This window comes from Cyprinus carpio, chromosome B1 (genome assembly GCF_018340385.1).
Source record: "Cyprinus carpio isolate SPL01 chromosome B1, ASM1834038v1, whole genome shotgun sequence".
Classification (NCBI taxonomy): Eukaryota; Metazoa; Chordata; class Actinopteri; order Cypriniformes; family Cyprinidae; genus Cyprinus; species Cyprinus carpio.
In genome coordinates, this window is record NC_056597.1 from 19,215,931 (window position 1) to 19,229,030 (window position 13,100).

General features: G+C 34.5%; 1 protein-coding gene across 2 annotated transcripts; it reads left to right on the plus strand.

Moving 5' to 3' along the window:
• Positions 1-482: 482 nt before the first annotated feature.
• On the plus strand, positions 483-6,868 carry socs1b (suppressor of cytokine signaling 1b). Of its 2 annotated transcripts, XM_042716937.1 has the most exons (5): positions 483-739; positions 852-922; positions 1,293-1,385; positions 1,516-2,861; positions 5,609-6,868. In XM_042716937.1, exon 5 carries the CDS (start codon positions 5,677-5,679, stop codon positions 6,244-6,246), a length of 570 nt encoding a protein of 189 aa, XP_042572871.1. In that variant the 5' UTR covers positions 483-739; positions 852-922; positions 1,293-1,385; positions 1,516-2,861; positions 5,609-5,676; the 3' UTR covers positions 6,247-6,868. The 2 variants fall into 2 exon arrangements, with proteins under 2 accessions (XP_042572871.1, XP_018946150.1); XM_019090605.2 differs by lacking the exons at positions 483-739; positions 852-922; positions 1,293-1,385; positions 1,516-2,861 and adding an exon at positions 3,644-4,224.
• The last annotated feature ends 6,232 nt before the right edge of the window (positions 6,869-13,100 follow it).

Here is a 13,100-nt window from a genome sequence, read left to right on the forward strand (position 1 = left end):
GTTCTACACCTTCATTTGAGTCCAGTTGTGTTTGATTATACTGATTGGACTTGATTAGGAAAGCCACACACCTGTCTATATAAGACCTTACAGCTCACAGTGCATGTCAGAGCAAATGAGAATCATGAGGTCAAAGGAACTGCCTGAAGACCATGTGATATTTCAGTTTTCTTTTTTTAATAAATGTGCAAAAATGTTAACAAATCTGTGTTTTTCTGTCAATATGGGGTGCTGTGTGTACATTAATGAGGAAAAAAAATGAACTTAAATGATTTTAGCAAATGGCTGCAATATAACAAAGAGTGAAAAATTTAAGGGGGTCTGAATACTTTCCGTACCCGCTGAATACAGTATATATTCATTGTGTCCTTGAGGAAGACCAGAGGAAATTGCCTTAACAATTATGTCATTAATTAGTTAACTGTTAAACAAGTCACATTAAAGGAAGTTAAATTAAACTGGTTAACAGATACCCATACATTGCCTCTACAACTTCCTCTGGCTGACCTCGGTTACGACGTAGGCTACGTTTGACCATAAATTCAAACACGGGCGCTTTAACTAGTTTGCGTAACCACCTCAAAGTCCCGCCTCCAGGCCTACAGCCATTGGCTCAACAGCTCAGTTAGGGAGTTTTAATTGGATGCTGAGCTGACATTTAAAAATTCCGGAACTAATACCACAGCTGTAAACAACCGCAGTGTGTTCTTTTTAGAAACTGCATTTTTAGAGCGATTCAGTACGTGTTGAGTGTGTATATGCATTTCAAGGCTCACATGCTAATGTTTCCATTGTGCTTTGCTTTGATTTGCAGCAGTAAATGGTTAAAAAGAGATGTTTTTTTTCTACAGACATGCCGACCTCCCCCGTGAAGACCCGCATTCCGCTGACAAGTTTTGGGCATCTTATTAGCGAAGTCAAGGTAGACAAATAACTTTACTAAAATAAATCACAATTCAACATAAAGCAGCCATGCTTGCTGTCATAATAAGTGTACACACACACACACACACACACGTATATATATATATATATATATATATAAATATATAAATTGCAAAGTAATGAGTATAAATGTAAAATAAAATAAAATATAATAATAGAAATGGCTTTGCCATTTGGACATACTGTACCATAGTGTTTTAAGAAATGCAATAGTAGCTAAGTTAGGTTTATTAAGTACCATGTTATGATAATACCACCTAAAACTATTATTATTTCGTTTCATTTCATTTTATTTTATTTTATGGACATGGTTTTATTCATAATTCCTTGTTCTTTTATAATGACAGAGACAGCTCTTTGGGATTGATGCACCAACCCCAACAGAACTGACAGGATGGAGGAAACATTTTAACAGCTACACATTACAAGGACGCAGAAATGTAAGATCATTAAGGATCTGTCAGATTGTTGCATGATCAAATACAACAGTAAGATCGTTGCTCATGTCACTTGTATCTAAATGTGTCACCCCCCCATACCCACCCACCCACCACTTATTCCCTTTTCCAGTTCGTTCTTGCCACATATGGTGTTCTTGCACTCACAGCTGCCATCTACATGATGAGACACAGCAGGAAGGAGGAACATGAAACAGCATCTGCCCCCTCATAAACTACAAATGGAAAGTTAAGGGGGGTTAAGAATACAATAAATTATTTATGGTCACTACATGAGTGGACCGTGGTTAAGGAAGCTCGAGTTTCTACATGTAACTGGCCAGATGTTTTCTTTTTCTCTCATGCACACTGATTGTCATTCAAAAAATTATTAAAAGTCACAATAAAATGGGAGTAGCGACAGAACTGTTCTTCTATATTGTGATGTACATCCGAGTGTAACTTGGTTGTGGACTTGGTTGAATGCATCAGGTGTTGACTGAACGTTGAAATGTAAATGTTGGTTGCACTCATCAGTGAATGCAGATGAACATGAGCTTGAGGGACAAGATTTAGGCAGATGAAGTCCTGTTTACGTCACCAAGAGAAAAGTCTGTCGCTTATGAACAATACATGCATGCCTGGATGTATGGTAAACAATAAAACCTATAACATCCATTTAGAATATTGATAAAGTGAATTTTAATTTCATGCAGACAATAATGTTTTTTGTTGTTGTTTTAAGTCTTTTTGGTGGTTTGCCAGTAGAGTGCAGTGTAAGCTTATTATCAAGTACATTTCTTGGAAGCCGTTTGCATTATCTGTTTTAAAGGCAAATTGTGTGGTTATTTTAACAGCTGTTGGTTTTAGGTTAGTGAAACTAGCAGATCAGATAGAGATGTATTCCTGTAAAATGAAATTTTTAGAATTTTTTTTTTCTGCTTTTTGTTTCAGGATGATCATGTCAGTTAATTGTGATCAGGTGTCATTCTGAAAGTGAATCTTCGTTTAAGTGTTATCGTTGTGAAATCTACAATATTCCATTATTATGCTAATCAACAAATGACTGAAGTAATACCCATTTACTTTAATTCAGTACGTTTGGTTTCCTCTTTTAGATGTTATACTGTACAGTTATGTCAACTATGTCTCTCTGACTGTCACTAATTTTTTTTTTCCCAAATATTTTCACCTGCATGTGATACGATCAATACCTGGGTCAACTAAAGTGAAACTGAAATGAAAAAGCACCTGTGTGCACCAATGGTGGGATGTGGTAAAAATATTTTCCTATAAAGTTAGAGCAGTATCCTACTCAGCTGTAGTAAATTCTCTCTAGCTGAATGTGCAAGCAGTTGATGTCAGTCGCATAAGAGCTCTGGTCTTTTTGTATTTTGGGACTCATCTCATCATCTTAAAGGTTGTTTCAGTCCATCAGGTGAAAATTCATCTTTGGATTCATCTGCAGTACAGTGCAAGGTATTTTCCCCCCTGAAATCTGCAAACAAAACATGCAAATTATAGCTAAAATAGATTAAAATATGTTTTATCCTTAATTGATTGATTACTAATTATGGTTCAAACAAACATATTTGTTAAAGATATAAACTGGGAACTGATTTAGGAGTATTTTCTAAAATGTGAAAAAGACCTGAATTTAGGATGAATTATTCCAGGTTTTCGTTTTGCTTTGCCACTCAGAGATGCAGTTTATCAGATATTTTTAGAGATCGTCTGATTACTTTAAAAGTCAGAAGCAATCTACAGAGAGAACAGTTAATCGTACAACATCCGTTTAAACTCAAAACTATGTATTGAGTTACCAGTGAATGCTGCTGTTTATACAGGTCACTTTAACATTGTCATTGGTTACCTTTTATTTTTTTTCTCTTATAAGTAAAAATCATATAGTGTTTGTTAATGGGTGCATCAGGGCCCTAACCATCATAGACTTCAAGGTGGATATTGTCTCTTAATATTCAAAATAATGATTGATCCATAGACTGATAGGATTTTTCAATGGCTGATTCTTATAGGCTTTAAGTACATATTTATGTACTTTTCTGCAGTGGTATGGAAGATTATAATAATCTTACAATAAAATGCTATAAACTATTGATTTATATTTGTATTAGTAGAGGATTTTCCAAATTATATTGAAAATAGCGTTTCATTTCGTAGATGTGTAGCTCATATGTCTGTTTAGGGTTACAGTCTTAAACAATATAATTAAACCAGGATAAGACCTGATACTTTAACCTCTTAACCTGTTGTAAGACGAGATGAGTTGAAGATCACGTGATTTAAAGTAAAACATGCCTCCGAAATGAAAGTGAAACAGACGCGCGTTCAACACAGCAGGCTAAATAACATCTTAAAATACACACTCGTGAACACAAACTGCAGTAGCTTGGTTATAACAAGCTTTTAATGTTCATTATTTGCTGAATCACCAAAATCTTCGCCATTTTGAAGGTGGCCTGTTACATGGAGAGGCAGAGAGAGCTGCCAAAATCCAACCCCATTCCTAAATCTAGTATTTCACATTGCAGATTACACAGAGGCTAGTGTAAATAAAATACATTAAATGGTATAACGCGTGCATAAACAGAGACATATAGGCTAGTATCTTAATCCAGACTCATGCCGTTCTTGAAAGAGTTCTTCCATTTATTCATATGCTAGAGGCGAGACCGCCTTATAAGCTTTCGCTTTCGCTATCTTTTGTAATGGTCAGCCTATGAGAGAACAATGATGTGTTACAACTAAAATGAAGCATCGCAGGAAATCTTGACACAGTTCTGGAGAAGTTTGGCTTGGACAACATCAAACTGCATTTGCGGTAAGTGGGCTAGAAGTTTTTCATCTGAGACCGGACTGGAGGTGTTTCTTTCTCCTTTAATTTCACCTTGACATTATCCGTGGATTAACACCGCTTTATGGAAACCTTTTCGGTACACATGTATCTTAATGGTTATTCCTAAAAGTGTAGGTGACATACATTAAAAATCGTTAAATGGAAATCGTTTCACTTGTTGCACAGGAGAACTGTTTAATATCATGTGATACCTTGGAGTTCTTTCGAGAATAGCCTACATGTATGTGCTGGGATTTCAGAGAAGGCAAGGGGGCTTCGCTTTTCATGTGCTAACCGTTAAACGCTTATTTCCATAAAGACCATATCACATCAAAACTTTCAAAGAATTATATAGCCAACCAAAAACGTCACATTAGATATTTATGATGGTTTTCATGTTTAAAATATAAGTTTAAAATATGAAATGTGTTAATATAAATTATTTAAATATTTTTCTTTTATATTTTTGTAATGCTTTTGATATGGATCTTGATTTTTAGAGTAGCCTATATTAGCCACACGTGAGGGAAATCATTTTCATTTGCCACTGAACCGTGACAAGAAGATTTCTTAACTTCTTCTAAATGTCATCGTTGCATTAATATTGATTTCATACGTTTTTCTTACAAATCTTTGGACTGTTTTTGATTAAAAAATGCGGTGTAACCAATAGCCATCAAGTAAAAGTGCACAATAAAATACAGCACACACAGTCCTCACTGTATATAATCATTCTTTTTAATCATCAGATTTTCAAATATGATTTTTCAAATGAATACACTCTTTAAAAAGGTGCTTCACGATGCCTTTTTAACTAAATGGTTCCATAAAGAACCTTTAACATCTGCAGACCCTTTCTGTTTCACAGAAGGTTCTTTGTGGCGAAAGAAGGTTCTTTAGATTATAAAAAGGTAAGAAACGGATGGTTCTTCAATGAACCTTTGCTGATCGGTTCTTTGTGGAACCAAAAATGGTTCTTCTATGGCATCGCTGTGAAGCACCTTTATTTTTAAGAGTGTATGTTCCTAGGGTTACTCCATTTGATCTGAAAAAAATGTGCCCTTTCATAAAAGTTCACAGAGTGCTTTGACACTAAGACACACAGGGGTCTTCTCTGTTTTATGGTTTTCTTATCAAAAGGCAACAATTGTAGGCTGTGTTTGTTACACCGCACATCATAGAGCATCATCTGCATAGAAAGGGTGGGCTTTCTGTTTCGTAATGAAGAATTTAATTAAACCTGAGTACACTTGAAACCAGTGTGCTTTATTGCACATACTCATGCACTTTCTCACAGACTTTCTCGAGTGTGTCCGTGCAAGAGCCATTCCCACCTCTTGATGTTAGAACTCTTTGTTTCTTTAAACAGGCGGCACAGAATCATTCATCTATGCTTTAGGACCATGGAGGAATGGTATGAGTGGGCCCTGATTCAGAATGGTCCAGCATAATGACACTGACCATGCAGATGCACGACAGGGCCCATCCAAGCTGGCCGAGTCCCCTAAACCCTGTGCTGTCCAACCAACACATTTTCACCCCTTTCGGGACCAGCGGGAATGTGACCTCATCACCCAGACTGTGGATTACTTGAACCACAGTGGATTTTACTGGGGTCCCTTGGAAGTAGATGAAGCCCACGCTAGACTTGCCAAACTTCCTCTTGGGACGTTTCTGATCCGGGACAGCATGCAAGCAAATGTTTTCTTCACTCTCAGCTATCAGTCTCCCGAGGGCCCGACCAGCGTGAGGGTGCTCCTGAAGGATGGAGGATTCAGTTTAGCGGGCAGTAAACATACTTTCTCTTGCCTTTTTGGCCTACTAGGTTACTATATTGCATCCCCAAAAAAGAGTCTGAGTATGCCGTATCGCGGAGAAGCGCCGCAGAGCCTGCAAGAACTGGCGAGAAGAGCTGTGGTGCGGAGTTTTGGGAAAGATAGTATTCAACATCTGCCTGTGAGCAAGAAACTTAAAGAATTTCTGTGGTTGTACCCTTTTAGTATATGAATGTGTGTAGTTCATATGAAGATGTTACAGATGTTGCAGCTCTATAACAAAGTACAATTTATTGGAAACATTACATTTCATATGACGGGGTCACATAAGAGGAAATTCAGCGAAATTTTACGGGGCAAAAAAATGTCCTTTGTTTCTTGTCAGTAGTGGCGATTTTGCTCACATAGAAGTTACTTTAAAACAAAGTAATTTTCTTTTAGGCAACGCGGCAAATTTGCACAAAAACCTGAACACAAACTTTAAGGTGGTTGTGCAACAAACTCCAGTTGTGTTGTTTTTTTTTTGAATGACATTGATTTTGCACGCTAATTTTCACTGAGGTAAATGTGACCATACCTATAGGATTCTGTGCTCTTCATTGACCCAACTAGAACATGTACTGTATTTATGTGTGTAGTGATTGTTTGGACTATTCTACGATATTAACTATGCACTACAAAACATTTTTTTTTTTTTTTTTAATGCGCAGTAAGATCAGGGCAACACCACCACAGGCCTTAAATTGCTTTACAGCAATTCTGCTGGTACTGGGCCAGTGCAGAGTTTAAATTTGTGTAAAATGAGTGATTTAACAATTCAGTTACCTTTACATAGTATTGTCTGTATTATATATATATATATATATATATATATATATATATATATATATATATATATATATGAATGTTATATATGAATGTAAACCACTGACCACAACACACTGGTGATGTCATTATCAGTATGAACGTTTGAATTATTTTTATGTATTGGTACATACAATATGCAAGCTATATAATCTATAGTATGTATTGTATAGTAACACATTCTGCTATGCAGAAATATGCATTTCACATAGTGAGACAAGGGTTTTATTTGTTTAGGATTGCTTTTTATTATTAAAAATAAATTATTTGAGGTGATTTAAAGTTAATTTTGCTGTCATTTCTCTATGTCAATTTCTCTTTCACTTCTTTTGTTCTAACGGATAAGTTTCTTGTAATGTGGCCCAACCCTAAAAGAAAAAATCAGTATCCTCTTACATACTGACTTTACAGAAACGGCCCCATCTAGGGGAAAATATGAGTTGTCTGCCTCAGAATTTTTTAAGCAACACATTTTTCTCTCTTTCTATTTTACACTTCTACAAAAGAATGACAATTTATTAAAATGATCTTATTTTATATTTAAAATTTGCCAGTTACTGCATGTCATCATGTGCTTGTCAGGCCATCTGTACATGCTTAAAATAACTGTGTTCATGTTGTGTATTTGTCTGTATTTTCACAGCAGAAGCAGTACTGGAATAGAATCATAGCTTTAAATCACAAACCATGCATCACAGACCACTGTGCTTATAGAAATCACATCCTCATGGACCAAAACAGGAAAACATTTGTTTTCCTCCATGTCTATCTATTTTCTTTTGACAATTCTTTTGCAGAATAAAACAGAAAAGCATGTTTTGTTCTTGCATTTGTTCTTGCAAGAAAATGGAAAATGATCTCATTACATTCATGGTTTTTCAGGACCTGAAACAAAGACATCCATTGTGATTCTGTCCCGAATACCTCACATACCTAACACAGGAGAGGACATCTACATCAATGCATTTATTCAGTCAGCAGATGTTTTATCCAAAGCAGAGTTATTTTAGTATTATTTACATATATACTATAATAGTATCTATATTTTAAGTTAGCTTTTATTTCTGTATTTTAAATTTTAATTTAAGTTTATGTGATTTTGTAAGCTTAATTTTTTTTTATAAGTTACTATAAACTATTATTACTACTACTATTTATATTTTATTACCATTACTACTATACTACTATTTACTACTATTTATATTATATGAGGAATACCAAAACAACTGTGCTTCATCCTAGAGAGAAAAGTATGAGAATGAGATCATATTTGTGTGTGTGTGTGTATATATATATATATATATATATATAGAATGTTATTTTATATTTATATATATGATTTTACAATGTTACACATATATTCCTAGGCCAGTGGGCACAGGCAATATGATGATCATGCAAACAATAAAAAACAAAAAAAATAAAAACATCATCCACTACATTTTTATACATAGTGGGCACAGGCAGTATGCTGATCATGCAAACAATAATAGGGTCAGTGTGTATATATAGTTATATATATCTGGACAAGATGTACAGGACGACAGCTAGGCCACAGTATACTCTCTTTCTCAATCAAAGTTCTTGAGATTCATTCAGCATTCAACCATTGAAAGCCATTCTCTCATTAGAAGTCAATGCTCAAATTGCTCAACCAGGCATTTTAATGATTTTTACCACTGTGTTGACTGGAAATGTTGTCATGGGCCAAAGTATTCCTACTGCATGCCTTGGCATCACCTCTCTTTGACATCCATTAATCAATAAGTATTTCAACAAAACTGCCTTTGTGTTGTTTGGTATTGCAAAACAAAAAACCTAAAAGACATAAAGAGAACAAGATTAATAGCACTTCAATGTTTAATGCAGCATTTCCTTCTTACATAATACACTTCTTTCATATATCAAAAATGATGATGACAGTACATTCAAATTAGAATTTTAATTCTTGATAGGGTCTGTTCGTTTTAGAATCTGGCATGAATGTGGCTGTGAAGCAGCATAGCTAGTGAACATGAAATACTCCATGCAACCAAATTTCTTCCGTAATTGGCATTTTTCCAAGCGCAAGAAAGATATTCAGTGAGAAAAAATGTAGTGGTTGATTTTATCCATCAGCAGTTGATTGGACCATGATGAGAGCATCGCCCACGTGAATGGAGTCAGGTGACTGAAGGGAAAAGGATTAAAAAGTAAAAGTGTTTTATAAAAAAGGAAGTAGTGTCAGAGGGGGGAAAAACAAAAAAAATAATGCAACATTTTTATTTAATAGGAATAACACGCATCAGTGAATCATGCAGAGTAAGACAAAGAGTGGTGCATTAAGAAATACATTTCAGTTTTGATTTCCCATTGACATTGAAGGTGTAACATTTTTACTTTAAACTTCTTTAATAATATGTATTATATGTGTATACTAATATGTATTAATCTAAGTCATGCGAGTGTCTCTCAAATACATAAATTTAAATCAAATTCTGTGTTTAGTGGAAGGGGAGTTCAAACATGTTATACCTATACCTATGGATCATAAATTATATTTTTAATCAAGAGTATGTGAAAGAGAGTTACATTCATTTCTTCAGTTTTTTTTTAGCAATGAATGATTAAAGGTCTTTGATTTATACCTTCCACAATACATGCTAAAAGACATAAAGCTGAACAAACTTGTTATATCTCTTTTTGGCATCCACCCCTTAAGGCCTATAATCCCTATGGAGAACAAGAACCGTTGACCTCATTCAGTTAAACTAACACTTGGATCCGGGCTTTAATCCTATTGCTTTCTTGGGGTTTGGTGATGTTTAGTGATATAGATATATTCTCATTTTAAAATATATAGATATATTCTCATTGAACACATATGAGAGACATCATTGCTACTTTGTCATATACATTGGCCACAAGAGGGCATTGCTTCCAACTACTACACTGTGGTAATTCCTTGCATTTTACTAATTTAATAGGACGTTTTAATACACATACCATTCAAAAATCAAATCAAAGGACTAAATGGGAGCTTAGTTAGTCAAGAAAACAGATTCTGAAAACATAAAAACCATATATAGGAGTAGAATGAACAAGAATAAGGGAAAGTAAGAATATGGAGTAGTATGACAGATATGAGTGAAGTGTGATATTCGCAGTTCTGGCCAGGAAGAGTTTATACAACTTAACAAAAATCAAATGTAATGAGGTTTTTAGTAACAGTTATAGTGTGTAATGTTACTGTGCATGTGCACAGTCCCTTGATAGCAAATCTGAGATGTGATAAATAATAATCGACTGTAAAAATGGCATAAATCCACTAAAACCAAATATTATAATTTGAATATTTACTGGCACAACTGCTGTTGACCAAGCATGGGCTGTGTGTTTGTTTGTACAAGCTATGAAATGTTCACCATCTTGCATGGCCTCTTCAAACAAAATAACTGGTGTGCTCTGTTAGAAGAAAAAGAAACAAATGTGGCACTTTGTGCAATAACTCTGCGGGACTGGTTCCACCAGAAACCTGTGATTTCCCAGAAATCATACAGCAGTATTTACATCAAGGAAATCAGTCAGCGCCTATGCTTTTATTCACCAACCGAGTGGTAACTATTCTGTATTCCTGCACTTAAAATGTAATGTAATTTAATCGGGTAGGTTTTCAACGCCAACAGCAATTACATTAAACTAGAACTGACTGGTTTCTTTTTTGCGGTTAAAGAATTGAATGTGCAACCAAATACTCAGATTTAACTAAAATACTTTGTGGTACATTGTTAGCATTTTCATTTGACAAGCTGGATTGCTTTAGGGCATGTGTATCTGTTGCAGTGATTGCATCTTGTCAATGGTTGAAAAGACACCTTGGGGTTTTCTCAGAGCTGAGAATGTTACATCACGTCATTTGCATAAACATCACAAAGCATTTGTCTATATAAATAAACTTCCAGTTAAATGTTTACAGACAATGTGATTAACTCAAACATTATAAACATATTGGGTCAGTTTCACCCTTAGCGTTTTAAAGCTGTCAAAGGGACCAAACATATCTTGGGCCCGCAGCTTTTCACACTTAAATAACCATTGCAAAACTTCAGTGGATCCTGGTGATTGTGCTTGGTTTTGACGCACCTTGCTGAAACACATGCAAATGGTTTCTTGGACTTAAAAGTCTGTTTTCCTAGATGAGAGAGACAGAAAGTCTCAATTAATTCTTCTAATTTTAGTCATGTTTTAATAGCTAATGTTTTGGAAAAATCTAAATTTGGAAATGTAGAACCAATAAAAATGTATCACCTAACACAAAAGGATTTCTTTATTTAGGAGATGAACACTGAGAATGTCTCTTTGTTTGATTTGACCCAGATGAGTCACGTTGAGAACAAATCTGCATTCTTTAAAAAACCAATACCCTCTTTCGATAAGGTTACCCGATGCCCTCTGGTGGATAATATTATGGATGTTCTTAATATAATTGTGTTTTTTTTTCTTCATAAAATATTCCTAATCATTATTGAAACCTGAATGCACTCAATACACATTTTCACTATTTCAGCAAAAATAAATGAATGAATAAATAAAAATAAAATGACTAAATTAAATAATATTCAATATATAAATTCATATAAAATAAATATAAATTCAATATTGATTACAAACAACAGATACAGAATTATTGTTTTGTACATTTAAACATATTTTCGAGGAAAAATGCAAGTATAAATCTTCAGCCAGCTGCTTTAAAGGATAAAATACTTAGGCTTTGACGTTATGGTTGAAAAAATGCTTGCTCACTCAGAATTTAATCATGTCACAGTAGTTTATTATTTAAGGAATAGTTTACACAAAAATTATAATTTGCTAAACATTTACTCACCCCCAGGCCACTGAAGATGTAAATGAGTTTGTTTCTTCATCAGAAAAGATTTGGAGACATTTAGCATTATGCCACTTGCTCACCAATGGATCCTCTGTAGTGAATGGGTGCCATCAGAATGAGAGTCCAAACAGCTGATAAAACACCACAGTGATCTACACAACTGAAGTCATGTCTTTCTAACAAACAAATTCATCATTTCAAGATGTTTTCCAAAAGGTATTTATTAAAATTCCCAGAAAAAAATGCAGAAATCTGTTCATTTTAAAACCGTTTAAAAAAGTATGGACATGGTTTAAATATGGCTAGCTGTGTAACAAGCAATATTCAAGTTAAAATATATGAGATTTAAACAAATTGGATTTATTGATGATAAATATATAAACCTGGTCATTGTGTATTAGAAACACATAATACTTTTACACAAATCGTATTGTTTCTTGTTGTTATTATTGTTTATGTATGACTGGCAAATTTACACAACATTAAGATTTGTATGCAATTAAAATACATAAATATTAAGCCTAAAATGTTTAGAGTGTAGAGCTGTCTTCCTACTTGACTTCCAAATGTTCTCTAGCCAAGTTATTCTTGCTCTTATGATTCCCTGCCTTAGTATCTTTGTGTCATTCTGATTGGTCCAGCTGTAAAAATCTTCTTCTGTATTGTCTCTCTTCCATTCTTACTCTCTCTCTCTTTAGCATGCCAGTTTTGCAGCCATGGAGTCTGTATGTGGATAATGATCTTAGTCATTGTCATTCAGAAAGAGAAAAAGACATTGTCCAGGTGAAAACAGTGTAAACTGCAATAGTGTAAAGAGACGACAGCATAAGAAATGTGAGTTTGGCACTGTCAGAAAAACACTCTTCTCACTACCCACATCTATTAAAAAACAACTGGCACTTTGCTAAGGTATACACATACAGGTATGGAGGATTGTTGATTGAAGGTGGCAGTTCCAGATAATTTTTTATTGACAGACTTATTTATGGAAAAAAACATAAATTTGGGAGATAAAATACAGTGTCAATCCCACTGACTGTGTGAATGCAATCTTAAACTCAACTGGGTATCCACATCTGCATTAAGTGATTATTGAGATACAGCTCAAGGCACGTGACTTACTGTAGACTCCAATAACAATTTTGAAGGCCTGCAAGTATTTGCAATATCTTGGCAAATATTAGAATACCTGCGACTCAGACTTGAGGTGAGTCATACTTTTACAGACTAAACAGAGTTTTTACAGTCCACAAAAACTGTGCAGCAAAAATAATCAGCTGCAACATGGCTCATCTTTAAAAACTAATGAAGAAAGGTACACTAAAAAAAAAAAAAATGCAATTTTTGCATAA

What these genes read in the sequence shown, in the direction of transcription:
- socs1b (XM_042716937.1), top strand. Translation starts at nt 5,677, where the DNA reads ATGGTCCAGCATAATGACACTGACCATGCAGATGCACGACAGGGCCCA.